Source organism: Gouania willdenowi, chromosome 17, assembly GCF_900634775.1.
Source record: "Gouania willdenowi chromosome 17, fGouWil2.1, whole genome shotgun sequence".
NCBI classification, from domain to species: Eukaryota; Metazoa; Chordata; class Actinopteri; order Blenniiformes; family Gobiesocidae; genus Gouania; species Gouania willdenowi.
In genome coordinates this window covers 28,301,738-28,322,490 of record NC_041060.1, presented here as the reverse complement: position 1 = coordinate 28,322,490, position 20,753 = coordinate 28,301,738, and the positions used below count along the sequence as shown (strand labels likewise).

Here is a 20,753-nt window from a genome sequence, read left to right as displayed (position 1 = left end):
TCAAGGATAATTACTGTGTTTGAAAGCTAGAAGTTGATACAAATGACTCAAAGACATTTGACTCAAAGACAGAGGGTTTGCTGGTGCCTATCTCCAGCTCTCAATGGGCGTTAGGCACCCTGGACAGAGCGCCAGTCCATCGTAGGGCAACACACAGGCAAACACTCACATTCACTCCTATGGCCAATTTAGAGAGTTCAACCTAATAGTCATTTTAGGATTGTGGGAGGAAATCAGAGTACCCGGAAAAACCAACACAAGCATGGACTGAACATGCATACTCCACACAGAACAGACCCAAGTGTCCACCCCAGGGACTCTAACCCAGGACCTTCTTGCTGTGAGGCAGATGTGCTAACCACTGCTTCACCGTGCACCACTTAGTAACATATAATTCAGTTTTAGACCTATCATCTAGCGCATTCATGTGATGTGTTGAGTCATGCTTCAAGATTCTACTTATGATTACCAAATGAGACAAAAGAAACAAAAATCCACAAATCTGTGAAAAACTCATTTTGCACATTGTTCATATTCTCAATATTCTTAATGGCACATATATTGCTCTTATTGTACAAAAATCCTGTTTAAATCAAACATTTTACAAATATTTCAATTGGAATGAAACTGGCACTTTACTTTGTGATTTGATGACAAATGTATGAGTACTACCTTTAGAAATAAACAACATCACCCACAATGCTTATTAAAATGTGGTGACTCAGAGCTCACACCAAGCAGGATATGAAGACATAGATATTATATACGTAGATGTCATGTAGCCTGCAGCTGCCATATTGGAGCTTACGTGCCTACATTGCAGCCATCTTGGTACAGGACCACTCACTCCTCCATCTGTAGCGGAATGACATATTTAGACTATTAAAGTGATAAAAATGTAAATATTTTCACTCGAGTTGTTTGTTTCAAATGTCAGACAAATAAAATTTAAGGAACCCAGAAAACAGGAGTATTCAGGTCATTATTTAGAGAATAGCATTTTATTATTTATCATATTATTGATAATTATCATTGTATTATTATAATTTTCATCACTATCATTATAGTTATACTGCTATTATTATTATTATTATTATTATTATTATTATTATTATTATTATTATTATTATTATTATTACTGTGTTATTACTTTTATATTATTGTATGTAACTAGTGCAGGGCCTGTAGGAAGTATATCTTGCGATAGAAAAGTGGGAGGTTACGTAGCTTTGTCATGGATGGTTTACATGGGAGCTTTAATTCCTCTTTAATTCAGAATAAAAATTAAATCCTCTTTAAACTGACCTTGTAAACACTTAATTTCTATTGCAATTTTAATTCTGAATTACACACACACACACACACATCTATGCAGGTTAGCCTGAGTTACCATGACTATCTGTCAACATTGAGCTGTTCTGCAAAGCTGCATTTAAGATAATGAATTCATGAACGGTGTCATTGCAGTCCAAACACACCCTTGAACCAAGCAGCAGCCATGTTGAAACTCTTAGGTTCGTCTGATCCTGATGCGCTGAGATATTTGAGACACACACACACACAGTCAGAGGCTCCTTGTTTTATAGAGAGAATATAGATAAATATTGTTGATATCTTTGTCATTTTCCATCAATCCATCCATCCATCCATTTTGTGACCCGCTTTCTCCTTTTCAGGGTGGTGGGGGTCAGCTGTTATCCTTGTCCTTATTACCATTATTATTGTTGGTATAAAATAACCTGTCTCTGCCCTCTGCAAACCATCAGTGTGCAGGTTCTTAAAGGATTTAATATAGGCTGTGACATGAGAAGCCAGATTTTGCAGACTGCAGAACACAGAGTTTCATAGCTGTCAAGCTCCTAAACATATTCATCTGAAAAAAAAAATGTCTCAAATGAGTTATTTCACTAGTGAGCAGGGGTGTAATAATAGCCAACGCGGGATAAGGTAAATTTGAGCTAGTTATATTTATGGACAAAACAGCGACTGAAGGGGAGCAGTTCCCATCCTATCGGAATTTCTTGTGTACACCTAACTTGTGAAAAGTTAATCCACTGGATGAGGTCTGTAAATTCTGCTCAGTCCAACATCCATAACGGCTTTGGGAAGTAAAAGTAAAATATGTTGCTAAATAATAAATGAGTGATAACACATTTTAAAGAATCTCATGTTGTATACAAGTGGAAATAAACTGTATTTAGTGCCTCTTGAATACATGTATTTCTATAGTTTTTGTCAATTTTGGTCATCTCCAGGCTGGTGTTGGACATGTGTTGGACCAAGACTGACCAATTGTATTTTCAGTTCATGTTCTAATCAAGATAATTTCCTCCATCATTAATATGATTATCATTTTAACTAAAAAATAAACATTATCAAACCCAATATTTTCAATGCTTTCATTTGTAAATTTTACACTTTCTCTCACTCAAACACCCCCTGTAGTGCCGTCACAAACCCCTAGAAACACTGCTCTACGCGCGTTGAGCCCTGTACCAAGATGGCGGCGCTTTACGCACGCCCCTCTATAGCCAATGAGACGTTTAATGTTTATGTCTATGACAGAGAGCAAAGGACGACAGTGCGCATGCGCTAAATCTATGTTGTTGTTTGTGGCGGTAAGATGGCGGCGCTCGGAGACACCTCAGCTCCGGGGGTGAACGGGTTAATTCAACAATTCACAGCGATAACAGGTAAAAATGACATTTATTGTGTTGTTTGAGACAACTATCTAATGCACGTGCCCCTATATTAGTGACTCTGCTGCACCCAGAAAACAGCCAAAATGAGTGCGCAATGGAGAAAGCGTTGTTGGATGCTTCCCTGTGCTTTGCGCTGCCAGTGCCTTAAAGAGGAAAAGCGCCGCTAGTTAGGAGCTAAACTCCGGGGAAAGGCTTTGAAAAGGCTCCCTGTCGCATCTTACGTCCATTATTATTCACTAGAGTCAGGAGTAAATGTTTTATCTGCTTTGTAACGTGATTACACGCAGCACATAGTTCGTCTGCATGGCATATTAGCTGAGACTCAGCGTGCCCGAGAATGTGGAATGGACGTCGTTTCTATATTTCTCGTCTTCATCGTGATGTGAAGCAGCCTCGGTGTGGTTTCACTGTCATCTGAGCAGGGACTGTGTTCTAACACACCGTTAAATTAACCCGTTTCTTTATCTCTCTATTGTTAGTTTGTGTTTTCACTGTATTCTATTACAGCTTTGACAGCACGGGGTGTGTTTGACTTAAAGTTATTTAACAGATATGAGAGGGGACTGGCTCCTGTGGCTGCTGCCACACTTGGAAAGTGAAACGGACATGCGCAGTACAGACACACACGTTGGTTGTAACATTTGCTGCTACACACTTGCTAAAACAGACAAAACAAAAACATGTATCCAAATGTAGACTTTTATCATTTCAAACCTTTATGACCATTTTTTATATCCTCGTCAAAGGTCAGATGGGATAGCATGAGCCACCTCCATGTATATATGTATGTTTAAGTACTAAAATAAACTCATCAATCTTCAAACTATCGATGTGAAGAAGATGCCACAATATTTATTCACAATTATTACAAGTTGTCTTTTAAGTTGTGATTTCAGATAATTCGTCCATCTAAAGATGTCATCCAACAATAAAATAAAGTAACATATTTAACTTTGTGTTTGTCATTTGCATTTGCCATTTCTAACATTATTATTACTTATACTAATATGTAAATATTAATATGTTAATAGTAATAATAATATGCTACAGACAAACGTGTTTAATTGTGTTGATTACATTTTGATGATGGTCTAAATAAATTTTTTTACAATAACTTAGGTGTGATATTGTTTTTCAAATTAAAATTTTTGCCAAATCTGTCACTAATGAGCAGAATGAAGAGATATGAGGAATCCATTTAAACACTATACACAGCTTTGCGATGCTGCCCCCTTTTGGAAACTTCTTACACATGAATTCAGGAGATTGAGTTTACTGTCCAGCTACTGCTAGCACATCCTGCAGCGTAAAAGAGCACTATACCAGGTTACACACCGCTTTGATTGACATTGATGAGGATGAGACCACAGCCAGTCCAAAAACTGCCACCAAAACTGTATTTTTGTTGTATTTCATACAGTTTTTAAAGTTCAATTTAAGTTGATCTTTGGTTTATATCATTTAGTTTGGTGTCTTTTTGTCCCCGCCAATAAAGTGTGGAAGGGGGTGATAGGTTTGGGCTCCATCCGTGCATCCAAGTTAAAGGGGACAGCTTTTCTTAGAAACTGTTGAAGATAGGTTAACCAAATTCGGTGTGTGGCTTCAGGGTATCAATACCTTGATTGAGTTTGAAAATGAGAAGCGTGTTTGCGGAGTTATTGCCCTTGTTCCGTTTTTCTTTACTCTGTTTGAGGTATCTTCAAAGGGGACAGCTTTTCTCTGAAACTGTTTAAGATAGGATAAGCACATTTGGTGTGTGGCTTCAGGGTATCAATACCTCGATGGAGTTTGAAAATGAGAGGTGTGCAAATATTTATTGCGGAGTTATTGCCCTTGTGCCATTTTTTGGACTCTGTTCGAGGTATCTTCAAAGGGGACAGATTTTTTAGAGACTGTTTAAGATAGTTAGTAATTTTATATTCTGATGTAATAATATTTTCTTATGTATACTTCGAAGTTCTTAGATTTAGGACATTTATGAAAAGGTTGTGTGTTATAATGACAACCAATCTGGCGGGGGATGTCATACAGTTGTTGATGACTATGTTTTCTTGTTTGTATTATTTTAAAGGCAGTGGCTAGCCGTATCAATATACCGACATTCTATCCATACGCAGCATCCTGCAGCGGATCTGGTTTATCCTGAAATGTGAATGATCAGAATGTAGCATCAACAGCCTGGTAACTGCTGTTGTTATTCACAAAATGTTTTGAATTTAAAAGTATACACTAGTTGTACACATCACCAATCAATAAATCCAGTCCACCAGTATAACATCCATCTCTTAATGGTGCTGTTTAATGTGGCTGTGTATGTGTGTGAGGTGGGCGACAACAGTGGCTGACGTTAGCTGTAGATAAAAGAAAAGTGAAACTCACTCTGAGCTACAGCACTGCCTGTGTAATAAGCCTTTTCACACTCTCGGAAATATCGCTCTCGTTCAGTTCTCGTGCATGAGGTCAAAGGTCAATACGTGTAAAACTTACCATGGCTGACGGTGCAGACAGCAAGCCTGACAGAGATTGAGAGAATGTTTTCCTTTGGAGCGTTGATTCCTTGAAATATTTTTTGCAGAAACGTAGTATCGTTCTCCAGGCTTGAAAGGCCGAGTTAGCTGCTAAAGCTAATGCTGCACACAAGCTGAAAATTCAGGTTTTTCCTGACTTTTCAAGCAGTGACCCAGGTTATTCAAATGTTGTAAACATGACTCAGCTGATCAGTGCTGTTTCATTTATCGTCCTGTCCATCTTGTGCACTTCCTTCAAATGTGTGAATTGAAATAAAATAATAGCTTAATACAAATAATGATGGACCTGGTTAGTGAATTGTGTACCTTGTAAATGTACCTTTTTAAAGTGAGAGCTCATAACTCTCGGAAATCTCGCTTGTGCCATCAACAATAATAATAATAACAATAATAATACATTTTATTCACAAGCGTTTTTCAATAACACTTTACAGTTGTTGAAACAATTACACACAAGTCACAGTTCCTAAGTATGATATTTTGTGTTAAATATATCAACTACACTACAAATACATGTTTTATGTCATAGTTTTAATTCCTCTGTTAAACGTGCTGTCATGGTACAACAGGGACATTTAAGCAGGCGTTAAAATAACAGTAAAAAATATGTGCTTCAAAACAGAAAAATAATCGTAACTAATCGAAAAAATAATCAATAGATTAGTCGACTACGAAAATCATCAATTGTTGCAGCTCTAAATGCCTTTAAGCATATGTGTATTAGACATAATGTGGGTTAACTTAATTACTCTCAGATTATTATATCATTATGAATATGGGGGGGGGGGGGGCCTTGCTTAAACTAGGACTGACTTTTTTTAAACATGTCATGTTATTAATGTTGCATAAAGATCAGTACGTCTATGTCTAAAACTCCTTCAGGGGCCACAGAGAGTGTTGGAAAACACATGCTAGAAGCATGCAACAACAATCTGGAGATGGCAGTAACAATGTTTTTGGATGGAGGCGGGATTGCAGAGGAACCCAGCACCAGCTCCAGTTCAGTGGCATCAAGCAGCAGAGCTCCTCCAACAGAGTAAGCTAATTCTTTAAGCTATTTTTTTTTTTACCTCCACTGTTTGTTTTTGTGGACTGAAGTGGAAATGTATTCTTCCTCATTTTTAGATTGTCATGAGTTTCATCTTTCCATGTAATAAAATTTAAACAAAGGTGTCTCTGTGTGTGTTGTTTCAGTGAAGTACGAGCTCCTATTCCCCAGAAGCAGGACATACTGGTGGAGCCGGAGCCACTCTTTGGAGGTATCGTACAGCATTTCCTATGTGTTGAGCCCAAACATCCGTCGCACATGCTGCTATTTTTAGGCCGGCCTACGGGACTCAAAACGCCACTCACTGACTTCGTTGTTGTTCTTCTTGATGTTGATGTGTACACTAGTTAAAATCGCGACGATTCGTGAATGGATCAGGCTGAAATTTGGTAGGTATAATCTATGGATGTGTACGCATCAGTGCTCGGAGCCTGATTTTTTATTTTTAGAAGAAGAAAAAAACGAAAGTCGATTTCTCATTAATTTGCGAGTCAAATATTTGGATGGTTGGGGTACCGAGTCATTGGCACCTACCAATATATAAATGGGGCCCATTACCCCGTACATGTCACGGGGGCCCATTTTTCAAATGACTACTCCTTCGTTTGTTCTCGTTAGATCGGAATGCAGTTTGATATGAATACTTTATTTGTGAGTCAAATATTGCGACAGTTGGTGGTACCGAATCATTGACACATACCAATATATGAATGGGGCCCATTACTCCAGATGCGCCACGAGTGTGCCAGGGACTGAATTCTCAGGAACGTGGTACGTGCTATTCAGCACGGAGACGCTCCGCGGGCCCTTTCGTCCTTCATCCGAACTTGTTTAGTCATCTAATAACACTGACGTGCTATGTCTCTTGTTTTTACTAGTACCAAAGCGAAGGAGACCTGCACGTTCAATATTTGATGGTTTCAGAGACTTCCAAACAGAAACTAGTGAGTTTAGTTTTCTTAAAAATCTTGTGTGTTTGAATCAAGTGGCGTTTATTAACAGTAAGCATGTTAACCTGTCCGTTATCGTTTCTCTTTTCCTAGTCCGACAGGAACAGGAGCTGCGCAACGGTGGAACAGTGGATAAGAAACTCAGCACCCTGGCAGATCTTTTCCGCCCTCCTATTGAGCTCATGCATAAAGGCAGCTTTGAGACTGTGAGGATTCAATCAAATACAATTTATGTTTTTTTGTTTATTCAGTTTGTGAAATTCTATATGAAGAATCTGTGGATCACATGGAGGCTTTTATGTGAAAGCATACGGACCCCACAGCTATCTTTAGATTCTTCAGTTTTCTGTTGGTACACTTAACACGTGTGACATCTCTGTGAGAGGTTCATCTATGACAATATCATTTTCCCATTAATGTTTTGTTTTTGGACAAGATGGTGGTGTAGTGGTTAGGACTTAGACCTGCTTCATTTAACCCTCTAAGGCCTTTTTGATTTTACCTTTATATTTCATATAATGAAATCCATAAACCTTGTATGTTTGGTATCATTTTTTTCAGGAGAACCTCCCAAATGTGACTCTGAAGTATTTTCTTTAATACGGCATACTGTATTAACATAGTGGATCTAAAACCACTATATAAACTCAAATTCAAGTGGGATAAAGTTAGGTTTTTTTACTATAAAAGTCACAAACATTTTTAGCGAATCATTTTTATTGCTTGTATAGGAAATCTAAACTATATAGTTCAAAAACTTATATACAGATGAATAAAAAAAACAGTTATATATAGCTATTTACAGTGAAATGGAAGCAATGTCTCAGGCGATTTTGTACAACTATTTACAAAAAAGTATGAATCACAAATACAGGGAAAGAGAAATTATTTGTGCCTCATTGTGTTGATATAAAACAATAAACAAATATACTAGACACTACACTACACTCCAGTCTCACTCACTACACACTAACTAAACAGTCAAATCACAGTAATAATCACTATTATCGCAAATCTCTCAACTCGCTCTCTCTTTCTCCGCTATATGAGGACATTATGATTGGACAATAGCCTTCATCTTCTCAACCAATAGATAGGAAAAAGCTATAATGACGTTTCAGCGTGGTTCTTTCTTGCTGCACAGCACTTTCGCTTTCGTTTTAGAAGTGCTTTGCAGCGTCTTCCTGCACGGAACACTGACAGCTCAAGAAAATGTCACAGAAAAACATTTGCACATTTTCCCTCATAACTCCACTTTTATTTGGCCTATCAACATGATTTAAAGACTGGTTTGTAGTTTGACATTCGCACTTTTGACACGGGTTGAAACTGCACTTTTACACTATTGGCTCTTTAAAACGACCACGTGATCAGGACGCGCCGGTTAGTCCGTCGGCCCCAGAGGTTTAATACATAGACGTATTTTGATGTCTTCAGGAAAATTTCAGAATTACTATATAATAATAATCTGTGTACCCTTCATTCTTTGGTTATTTCGTTTTAAAACCAAATCAAAATAACAAATACACGGTCTGGTAATTTTGTTTTACTCACTCAAAAATTAACAATTTAATGATTACCAATGATAATTGTGTAATTATCAATTACAATTACAATTGACCCCAACCTTGATAGATATATATATATATATATATATATATATATATATATATATATATATATTATACACACACACGTATGTATAATGTTTTACTTAAGGTAAGTTGAAGTATTTTTCTAATTTTGCATGAAGAATTATTACTGATGGTTATATAATTTTTAGCTTTTTCTTGTCTGCATTTGCCAGCGAGCCAACATATATAGTGTGTGTGTGTGTGTGTGTGTGTGTGTGTGTGTGTGTGTGTGTGTGTGTGTGTGTGTGTGTGTGTGTATATATATATATATACACACATATACATAAATGCACAAGATGCACAATGTTGCTCTTTTGACCAATAACCGATACAGACATCCCCCCATTGCAGAAATGATCTAGTTTCTGTAGTGGAATTAACATTAGGATTTTTTTGGCACGCTAACAAATGCAGACATAAGATAAGAGCACTCAGAGTGCAAACCTCCAAGTCTAAAGATGCAAAGTCACCAGCAGGTGGTGCTGTCGAACCAGCCAGACATCCACACTTGTGCTCTAAAGCCTGTTCTGGATACTGTATCTACAGTACCTCCCGGTTCATCTCCAAAATCAAACTCTTTCCTCCTTTTGACATCGTCTATCAGCTCACCAAATAACATTTAAATCTGCTTTGAACTTTTTGAGATATCATACTAACAAACATCCACATAAACACAGATGGATGGACAAACATCAGTGAAAACATTTCCTCCTTGGCCAAGATAAAAAAAAAAAAATGCTAAAAATGATATTAACATCAGTAATTATTCCTTGTGATAACTAAGAAAAATACTCCAACTTACTTTATGTGAAACACGTCATATTTATTTATGATAATATTTTAATGCATGCAGCCTATCCTTCTAAAAACAGTTGCTGTCCACTCATCTACTTGAGGTTTTAAGTGACAAAGCTTGCTCTTCTGAATTTGTTTTTGATTCCACTCTTTCTTCATGCTTTGTAGGCTAAAGACTGTGGACAGCTGGAGAACAAGTGGCTTATGATCAACATTCAAAACGTACAGGACTTTGCCTGCCAGTGCCTGAACAGGGATGTGTGGAGTAACGACGCAGTGAAGACCATCATCAGAGAACACTTTATTTTCTGGCAGGTATGCACTTCCACAATAAACCATGTTTTTTATCTTCATACTGAAATGTACATCAAGACTTTACCTAAAGAGATGTCAAACTCATTGTTGTCTCGGGCAGTGGTTCCCAAAATGTGGGTACATATACCCTTAGAGGAACGCGATGGCACTACAGGGGGTACTTGAAAGAGAGCGAGAGGAAAATTAACAAAATAAAGCATTAAAAAATATGGAGTTTTATAATGTTTATTTTTAGTTAAAATGATAATCATGCTAAATATTACCAGCAACTCACAAAATGACAATGAAAACACACACAATAAGAGAAAAATATACTGAATAATAAATAGAAGAAACAAAAACACACATGAAGAGAGAAAAACACTTACTATTACCAGCAACACACAAAACGACAACAAAGGCACTCTAAATGAGAGAAAATACACTAAATCACTATAAAGTACACAAATATAACTTACATACAAAATGACATAAACAAACAACACCAAAAACACACACTGAGAGAGAATAATTTCAATAATACCAATAACACAAAAAAGCGACAACATAAATACACAAAATAAGAGAAAAATATACTGAATAAAAGAACAGAAAAACACTTGGATTAAAAAGTTAAAGAAAAGGTGGTACTGGTCTAGTGGCCACATCAGCCCTATTGATCATTTAGTAGGTTAGATCAAATATTCCATAAACATTCTTTAGAACCTAATATTCCAAATGAATAAAGAAAATGACTTATGCTTCATAGTCAACTTGTGCTCTGTTGGCCTTGATTTGGCCTGCATGCTTTTGAGTTTAACGTGTGATTTAAAGTAACGCCAGTTTCAAAATGTTATGATTAACAACGTCGAGCGTGATTTAATCTTCAAACATTATTAAATTTGCATAATGATTAACCGGTTCACTAGTTTTAACATAGCTCTGTCCAATTTACTGTATAATTTAAACAAAACAGGAGATTAAACATGAAGCAGACATTTTAAAAGGGGCTTTAGGACGACATATGCTGCATTTCAGAATGATATACAATCATGTTGTTTTTTTGAAAAAGTCCAACCACTTGAAAATTAATTTATCGGTGTTAAAGGTCCAGTCTTATGCTATTTTGCACCTACCTCCATTTGTTCTAAGAACCCAAACAACATAGCATTTGAGGTAAACACACACGCTGCTTTAGCGCTGCTTCAGCATGTATTGGGTCACAAACTAATCAGATAATCCCACAAAAGCGATACGTGGCATTATTAAGACTATTAAAATTGGAACTGATTGTGACCGCGAGCTCTGTGCTGCAGGGAAGTAAATTCTCCACTATTAGCTGAGTCAGCTGTTTCATACACTCACACAAGCTGCTCCACTGCTTTCTTTTCATCCGTACCACTTTTGACCACAGGAATATTCTATTTAAGACGATTGTCTGTAGTCCATTGTTTTGTCCAACTGCTGTGTCGCATTGGGTCACAAACACATCAGATCATCCCATAAAGGCGATACAAGGTGGTATAACGGCTACTAAAAGTGCAACTGTGAATTGTGAGTGCTCTTTGGCTTATCTATATACTGGATTATCTGTATGCTGAATTTAAAGATATTAACTGTGATATTAACCAGCTTTCACTGTTTGTTTTACCTGTGAGGTTTGAGAGGGAGGAGCTCGGATTCTTATGTAGGGTAGGAGTAGTTTTGACATCATAACGCAAGAAAAATCCAACTCTCCCGTTTGGAGCTGACATTTTACAAAATGTGGAATAACAAGAGAGGGAGGAAACTTTCAACTTTGGCCCTCTGAATGAGGCTAAAGGAATGTATGTAACTGTAGCAAAACCATTATAAAGTGAATTTGACTTTTTTATGCCAATACTGTTGCATGCACTAATGTAAATATTTCAACAGATTTCTGATGGTGTTACTCAATTGCTGCATACATTTCTGTACATCTGTATAACAAGGTTATGAAAAAAAATTCATGCAAGGATGCAATTGCAGACAGAAATCTAATAAAATGTTTGTATTTTATCTGTTTATTCTAAAGCGAAGAATCAAACAAAATGAGATATTCAGCATAAATAACCATGTCATCATGTCTACCTTTGTGATACCAAAAAGCCAGGGTTCATTCTGAAGTTCTCCTGCTCAGCTGATATCCAGCTTCCTGGTACAGGTTTTCAGTTCATTCTTGCAACTTGTTTTTCTTTTCTCCTCATAGGTTTATCATGATAGTGAAGAAGGACAGAGATACATCCAGTTTTATAAGCTGAACAAGTTTCCCTACATTTCCATTCTTGATCCACGTACAGGTGAGTGTCTCGGGAAAATCCAAGTTTATCATATCTTTCAGTTAGCAGACCTCACAATTCATAAATAAGCAGCAGTATATAATCAAAACTGTCATTATTCTTTTCTCAAACTGCTCTTTGGCAACTGTTAAACACAGGTCAGAAGATGGTGGAGTGGAACCAGCTGGATGTGGCTTTATTCCTAGAGCAGGCCTCTGGTTTCTTGGCAGAGCATGGGCAGCTTGATGGGCCGTCCTGCAACGCACCCCCAGCAAAGCGAGCGCGCTCTGTGGGTTCCTGATCACATTTATTTTCATTTATATAGAGCACTACTCATTTTGTCACTGGTTATACCCCGCAACAAAGTGTGGAAGAGGGATACAGGTTTGGAGAGATAGGATAACCAAATTTGGTTCAATGCCTTAATGGAGTTCGAAAATGAGAAGTGCGCAATTATTTTTTCCAGAGTGTTTGCCCTTGTTTCGTTTTTCTTTGCTCTGGGTGAGTTTGTGTGTTTTGACCTCACACTGTTGCCATAGTAGTAGTTGCCATGGCCTACTGGTCTCTACTAACTAAGTTCTTGTATTTTCGGCTTGAAAAAACATATGCTTGTGAGTATGTTTAAGTGTACTGTTTGATAACACTCCTAAGACTGTATTTAGATTTGGAGACATTAGCACCTAAACTTCTTACAACGAAAGCTATAAATCAGTGTTTCCCAAATGTTTTACAGTCCTGTACTCTTTCAGACATTTAACCTAAAGCCATGTACCCCCTACCGCTGCACACTTAATAATTTACTCCAGTGTTTTTCAACTTTGGGTTTGTGACCCCATGTGGAGTCGCCTGGAATTCAAATGGGGTCGTGTGAGATGTCTAATAATTTATAATACTAAAAAATACTGATTTAAAAATGTGTTTTTTTGAAAGTTTTAATTATTATTATTCAAATTATAACACCACACACAAATCAATTTTAAACAACTGTGTTCTATAGTTTCACTTTCTCAAATATAAATATAGTTCAAATATAAGTACAGTATAACAATATCTGAGCTGGCGCATCTCATCACTTTGTGCTCTGATTCTGGCAACGACAAACGTTATCAAAAGCTAATTCCAGAAAGAAAAGAAAAAGTTTCTGGAGACGCCAAAAATGTGTGATATTATAAAAAAAGTTGTCACGCTAATCTGACACCATGGGTAGTCTTATAATGTCTAATGTGTCATTTGCCTCAATGCATGGAGGCTCCTGACTGCTGGTTGATTTATATTCTGGTTTTCAATTTTTTTTATTAATGTACCCCAGATGAAAATTAGCGTACCCCACTTTGGGAACCTAGGCTATAAAAGTATTGTTTTATCATTATATGTGATTCAGGTTCTGAAGCTGAAAACATGTAAATTGTCCATTTCAGGAGAGTCTAATCGATGCCAGTGAAGACAGCCAGTTGGAGGCTGCGATCCGAGCCTCTCTGCAGGAGACCCACTATGAGTCTTCAAACATCCCCGAACCCCCCGACTCCCCACGATCAGACGATGAATCTGAGGCTGAGCCGTTCTCTGACAGCGAGGGGCCGATCTCTGTCGATGGCTCAGACAGCGAAACGTCTGTGCCGCGAGAGGAGAAAAGTCCTGCCAACAAACACCCCCCCGCCCCTTTAGCCACCTCTGCCCAGCAGAGGCTCCGTCCTGATAGTTCCACCTCTTCCCACAGAAAGTCTCCATACACAGAAAACAACCACAGCCACAAGAAAGAGGAGAGCAAAAAGAACCACCTGGAGCCCTCTGCTGCCAGCTCAGCCACTCGTCTTCAGCCTGAAGGAGACTCTGGAGGAAATCACTGTGCTTTGCAACCTCAACATGCTGGAACCTCTACGAGCTGCACAACCATTTCCACAACCATTGAAGCAGACTGCCCTGAAAACAATGGTACATCATGCAGAAAAAAATCTGATTTTATACACTACCATTTACTGTTCGTCAGGGTTGGGGTCAATTACATTTTTCAGTTAAAATTACAATTTAATTACTATTTCAGTGATCAGCGTTTTTTCCAATTACAATGAAATTACAATTATTATTTGTCCTCAGAAAGTCAGTTACAATTACTAAATTTCAATTAAAATCAATCACAATTACTGAGTCTAAAATAAATAACCTAATAAAAGTTAACTTGTTAGCTTTCTGTTAGCATCTCTTATAAAAACAGGTCCTAAATCAGCTGTAAAATACACTAAAAACAAATATCTATCTAATTTATTTCCTATATAATGGTTACCTTGTTAATTTTCTTAAGTAAGGAAAATATAGGTTTTAATATTTGTGGTGTGGGCATCTAAGCGGTTTTTGTTTCTGTGTACTCCTCGATTTAAATTTTTTTAAAATGGTAAAATGTGTAATAGCTTTATATAAAACATATTTTAATAATTGCTAACTACAAATGTGTAGAACTGTACATAGAGTTGTAACATGGTTCCCCAGTTGTGTGTTAAAGTTTTTATAGAATTTTCATGGCAATTACAATCACAAAGTCAATTATCTAAACTCAATTACAATTTTATTACCATTACGACAGCAACAGATGTTTTAAATTACAATCAAAATTATGCCATAACTGTAATTAAATATCAATTACGCAGTTACAATTATAATTGACCCCAACCCTCCTGTTCGTCTTCTCATTATAATGAAATGATTCACTTTAAAGATGAACAATTGTCATTCTATCATAGTGCCAAAAGTCAAAATTAGAATAAAAATGTGAAAATGTCAGAAATATATATTAAAAAAAATAAAAATGCAAAGATAGGCATGGTGTGTTGGAAAAGAGAGATGCTAACATGTAGCTGTAGTAGCCAGGCAGGTGGAGACATAAAATTATTATACATAGTCATTTTTCAGGTTTTCCATAAACCTCGCTTTGAAAAAGGCTGCTGTTGTAGACTTGTTGTTTTTATGGTGGGCATATTATGGGGTTTGATGGAATGATGAAAAAACATTTAATGAAACCTCCCAAAAATAGTGAAACCAGATTTTTAGAATTGGGTTTTTCCATTATAATGTTTATATCTTGAGTATTTGTTTTGTTTTGTTTGTTTTTTGACAAAGGTCCCAAAGCTAGGCTGATGCTACGTTACCCAGATGGACAGAAAGAGCAGATTTCTTTGTCCTCTAAAGCAAAACTTTTGGTAAGTTCAGCCTTGATTTACATTTGATCCTTCTTTCGTCTCATCTGTAGCAGCTGCAGCACATACACGAGTGCTATGTATGAGTCAAATTCAGGGTTTAAAAGTTAATTTGTCAAAACCCCAAACCCACTTTTTCTGCTGAATACAGATGTATTTGGGTATTAAATAGTGCTGTTGATTGATCCTAGTCCAACTTTTAACATTTTAGTGAAAGTATTTTAATTTTGAGTATATAGTTGTAAAAGGTCAGTTAACTGGCCTCTAAGGGTTCAACCCTGGCTATTACAATTGAATCTAGCTATTGGCTGAAACGGATTATTTGGATTCTCGTGCGTCACCAACTTTCCCTGTTGGCCCCGCCCCTTCTATAAAATCTGAGAGGAGGGTGAAGGGTTTCCACCAATCACAGCCCTCAGTGAGCATTGATTGACAGCCTCAATGAGGAAGTCTAATGCTCTGTGTGAAACAGCCCGATGTAGCGGTGATGTTTTTGACTCTGTGCTTTTATAATGAGCAGATTCTACGCTAATCAGAGGGTTCATCATGCTATGTGTGTACAGACACATAGTGTGTGCATCCCTGTCTGTCTCTGTGTGTGTGCTAACGTGCATGTACTTCTCACTGCTGTGTGTCTTCATGTGTGTGTGTGAGTGTGAGGCCATGGTGTTCTGAGGCTCATGACGGAGTAGAGCAGGGACAGTTTGTGAGTAATATAGATCCTTTGATTGTTTGTAAACATTGTGACATATTTTGTTGGGCAGGACTTAGCCTGTAGGCTTTGTTTTTTCTGAGCATGAGCATCCACTGGAATCCCATAAAACTTTCATTTACGTCCACTAATGTTATTCCTCCTATTCTGGCACCCAAACACACAAGACAACATTTTAAAGCTGTAACATTACTAGCCTCCACAGTCTTTAGCCAGCGGCGTTTCCTGTTTTTGCCTCCAGCTAGAGACGTGGGCCATTAAGGGGTCTGTGTGTGCTGTGTGTCTATGCCTGTGGGCTGTGTATTGTATGTAGTAGTTGAGCAGGCAATGGTCTGTCACTGCCAGCACTGACTGGCTGCCTGAGTGGGCGTGTCTTACTGCATCAGGAATAACGTCCATAATCAAGGCATTTTTTCTGAATTTCCCCCTAGTGGCAGCTCAGCAGAAAGCAGGGGTTTAGTTACTCTTTAAACACCTTGAAGTAAAAAAAATATGGTTCTGCTTAATCTTTTCATTTAATGTCTCATTTGCTCTGTATTATATGCTCTTTTTCTAGGCTTTGGTAAGACACGTCCAGTCCAAGGGTTATCCTAACGAACGCTTCGAACTTGTCACCAACTTTCCCAGAAGGAAGCTTGCCCACTTGGACTATGACATCACCCTGCAGGAGGCGGGGCTTTGTCCACAGGAGACTGTATTTGTGCAGGAGAGGAACTAGCCTTCCCACGTACTAGAACTCTTCTGCTTTTCTATATCTCTGATTGACCTCACTTCTCACCACTGACCTGGGACAACATTACCTGGCCTTGATCCAGTGACTCGGGAACCCCTGTTGTGTATTTTTGCTAAGACAGCCGTTAAGAGGGTGAACTACCATTAGCTTCATGCTAGTGTTTAAGTACCGTTTCTTTGCTCACAGCTCCATCCCATCATAGTTGTCTACATTTGGCCAGTAATTGTGGAGCCGAGGTTATTTAATTCCCATTTTTAATTAATTCAGCCCTAATGCAAGTCTCATTGGGATTTGAGAAACAAAAGGGTCTATCACCAAGCTGTAAAAAAAAAAAAAAAACTATGGAATTGATTAATCATGGCCCGCCACAGATTTGTAAAAAAAAAAAAAAACATGATAGAATATTATTTGTCAGTTTATATTCTAACATTTCTTATTCTTTTCTGTACCTGGGACAGTTAAAAGAAAACAAACTTGGTTTCCTATTCAATCATATTTGTTATCATTTGGAGGAAGTGCTTAAAGATACAGAAGGTTTAAGATTACAAAAAAGAAGCTTCTTTTGATACACAAGGGAATAAATAAATAAATAAATAAATAAAAGTTGGTACATCTCATCAGTTGGACCTACACTAGACTGATATTTAGCATTAGTCATTGTTTATTTTTTTTTATATGCTGCCATGAAATTATTCCAATGTTGAAATATAATTACCAAAAGCCACGAGGATTTTCTCGTCCTTTGCTTGGAGTGACTTCAAGTATTTCATTCATTCATCCATTCCATCATTTACCTGCTTGCACATTTGACAGTAGTGATATTAGGAACCCTTTTTCTGTCAGCACTATCCTACATCAAATTACCCTGAATCAGCAACAAATAAAGGGAAACTCAGGGTGACGTCTCATAATCCTACAGAATAAGGCAAAGGCTGTCGGATGTAAAGTTGCAGTTGTTGAGACGTCAACCTACCAGCATAACATTACAAAGAATGTTTGTCTTCCAAAAATAATAAAACTATAGTAATACAAATCTACTGAGAGTAGTTGACCTAATTTGGCACAGAAGTCCACAAGTGCTTTGAAATTGGAATATTTATATTTTAAATTCACCTGAAAAATTCTAAAAAAAAAACAACAACTTGCATATGGAGGTAAAAGAGTTCATAAGGGAATTACTCTGATGACAAATGAAAACTGAAATCAATTTCAGATTTAGTTTCCCTGTTATCCATGTTTTCTGTTTTTTCAAAGACAGCAAAGGGACTCATTATGATAACCTACTGCTGTGCACTGAAAACATCTTGAGGTCAGCTGGGGATAAACTGGAATGCACCTTTTATTTCCACATAATCCCATGCTTTTTGTTTTTATAAAATGAAATGTGGAGCGATAAAAAACAATAGACCTTGTGTTTAAATTACAAAACCAAAGTTCTGAATTAGGAAAGAAGAACATCTTGTGATGGATCCTTTGTAACGTTGGGAACAAAAAGATGAGAAACATCCATTTGGCAACCCACAGCAGTATCTGCTGGGTGCAACGATCAGAGGTGAAGGAAGAGGACTCGCAGCTGATCAAACAGATGAGTACACTGACTGCAGTGTGAACCCCTCCACCAGTGGAGGTTACGCCAAGCAACGTGCGTTCCTTCACCACCTGCTGTGAGTTCACGCACAAAGGGTGAGAGAAGTCTGTTTTCCTCTGGAAGGAGATTCTAATGCATGCTGCATGCTAGATCAGTGGTGACCCCCTCAAACAAAGGGCAGATACTGCATTCTCTAACATCTTGCTTAATTCAGGCTTAATGTTTATAATTGGATCTGAAGATGTTCGGGGTCAAAGAGCTTTAGAGAGAAACCCTGATTAAAGCAATCATTAGAATTTATGCTGTCGCCTTTTAGAGGAATGAGGTAATTGCGGTTATTTGGAAAGCCACCCCCCCCGACATGGTTCGATGTAGGATCCCACTCATCTGTTGCATAAGGATGTTGACACCACACACAGAACGAGTCAATAGAAGTTAATATGTGATCACTGGGGAATTTTGTGGTTCAATATGAACGAGCTACTTCCATTGCTCTATAAGGATCAGCTCACATGTCCACAAAGTGGTGAAAAGTGTTAAAAATGAATGACACTTAAGGCGGTTTTGTATTTTATTTTCTTTAAAAGAATAAAAGGAATACCTTTGGGTGTGGATTACTTCACTCAAGAGAAATATATCGACATTTTACACCAGTTTTAGATGGAGTTTGTCCATCATTCATGTATTCATTATTAGTTTTAAGTCTGTCCCAAACTTCAGGCCTTGCAGTATCATTTTAGAACGAAGTTCCTGAGATTACAGTTACTCATTTGCAAATAAAATGCACATCAATGAGAAACCTTTTCCTTTATACTGTAAAACTGATTCGTGATCTTTCATTTTAAAGCTAATGAAAGATTATTCATTGATCAAAGTAAATGTAGATTTTTATATAGATATTTAAATAATGGTTTAACTGCTATTCATCAGTAAATGATAAAGGTGTCAATACATCCTGTACAGCTGGAGAACAAATTCCCCCATTTCAGCTTCAGATAAAGCAAGATCAGCTCAGCTCCATAATGGCAGAGGTGGCTAAAGTACTAGTCTTCAGTACTCAAGTAAAAGTATAGATACTTGAATAAAAGTAAAAGTATTGAAGTTGCTCCCTTACTTGAGTGAAAGTAAAAAAAAAAAAAAAAAGTACATGCTATGAAATGTACTGAAGTAAAAAAGTAAAACAAATGTCCCTTCAATAATAAAACTTTTTTTTTTTTTTTTAACAACTTGTAGAATACTAGCACATGGAACTAAATTAAATCTGTTACCCTTTAAGAAGACCTGGATAATTTAGCAGTCACATGGTAAAATGTGGGAAAGCTTGATATGAAACATATTTTAATAATTGTTAACTACAAATGTGTAGGACTGTACACATAGAACTGTAACATGGTTACCCAGCGTTAAATTTCAATTTGCAATTTTTATGGCAATTGCAAAGTCAATTATCTAAACTCAATTACAATTTCACTACAATAGGACAGCAACATATTTTTTTAAATTACAATTATAATTATGCCATCATTGTAATGAATTACCAATTACACAATGAAAATTATAAATGACCCTAACCCTGGTCATTAGGTCTATGATCTGATGACTCATGGGATTTTACATGGCAAGGATAGACAGACAGGGTTGAGGTCTTCAAAGGGACGATGATGCAGAGGGCTTATCTTCTCACTGTGATGTGAGGAGACAGGGAGGTGTTAAAGGTCACATGGTCACATTAGGACAGTACACAAACCTTAAATGCAAATAGCAAATGCTATTCCATTCTCACTTATTAGCAAATGTTCACGTCTGACCTCGTCTCCCTTTGACGAGCATTTACACATATGAATATGATACAAAACTCATAAAGTATATGACATTGAATTACCTAAAGTATGTATTTCATTGTCATATATTTTATACCAGGGTTGGGGTCAATTCCATTTTTCAATTACAATAACGTCTTCAATTATCCATGTTCAATTACAGCTCAGTGGCCATCATTTTTTCCCAATTACATTTCAAATTGCAAGTATTATTTTTCCCTTTACATTTATGTTCTCAATTACTAGAGTAACCTTCCTCTTGTGTTAGCTTGCTGTTAGCATCTCTTTTGCTAACGGGTCAGTTTTGACCGAGGTCTTAAATCAGCTGTAAAATACACAAAAATATAATCTACCATCTAATTAATCTCTCATATCTTGGTTACCTTATTAGGCTTCATAATTCATTAATAGACTGGTATTAATATTTTTGGTGTGGGTGTTTGCTCTTCTTCTTCTTCTTCTTC

The 20,753-nt window shown here is 37.1% G+C and overlaps 1 protein-coding gene across 1 annotated transcript; it reads left to right on the top strand.

Moving 5' to 3' along the window:
- Positions 1–2,587: 2,587 nt before the first annotated feature.
- On the top strand, positions 2,588–19,075 carry ubxn7 (UBX domain protein 7). Its single transcript, XM_028472272.1, has 11 exons — positions 2,588–2,693; positions 6,113–6,266; positions 6,425–6,489; positions 7,157–7,222; positions 7,322–7,434; positions 9,826–9,972; positions 12,179–12,269; positions 12,407–12,537; positions 13,667–14,180; positions 15,360–15,439; positions 16,705–19,075. Exons 1-11 carry the CDS (start codon positions 2,624–2,626, stop codon positions 16,864–16,866), a joined length of 1,593 nt encoding a protein of 530 aa, XP_028328073.1. The 5' UTR covers positions 2,588–2,623; the 3' UTR covers positions 16,867–19,075.
- The last annotated feature ends 1,678 nt before the right edge of the window (positions 19,076–20,753 follow it).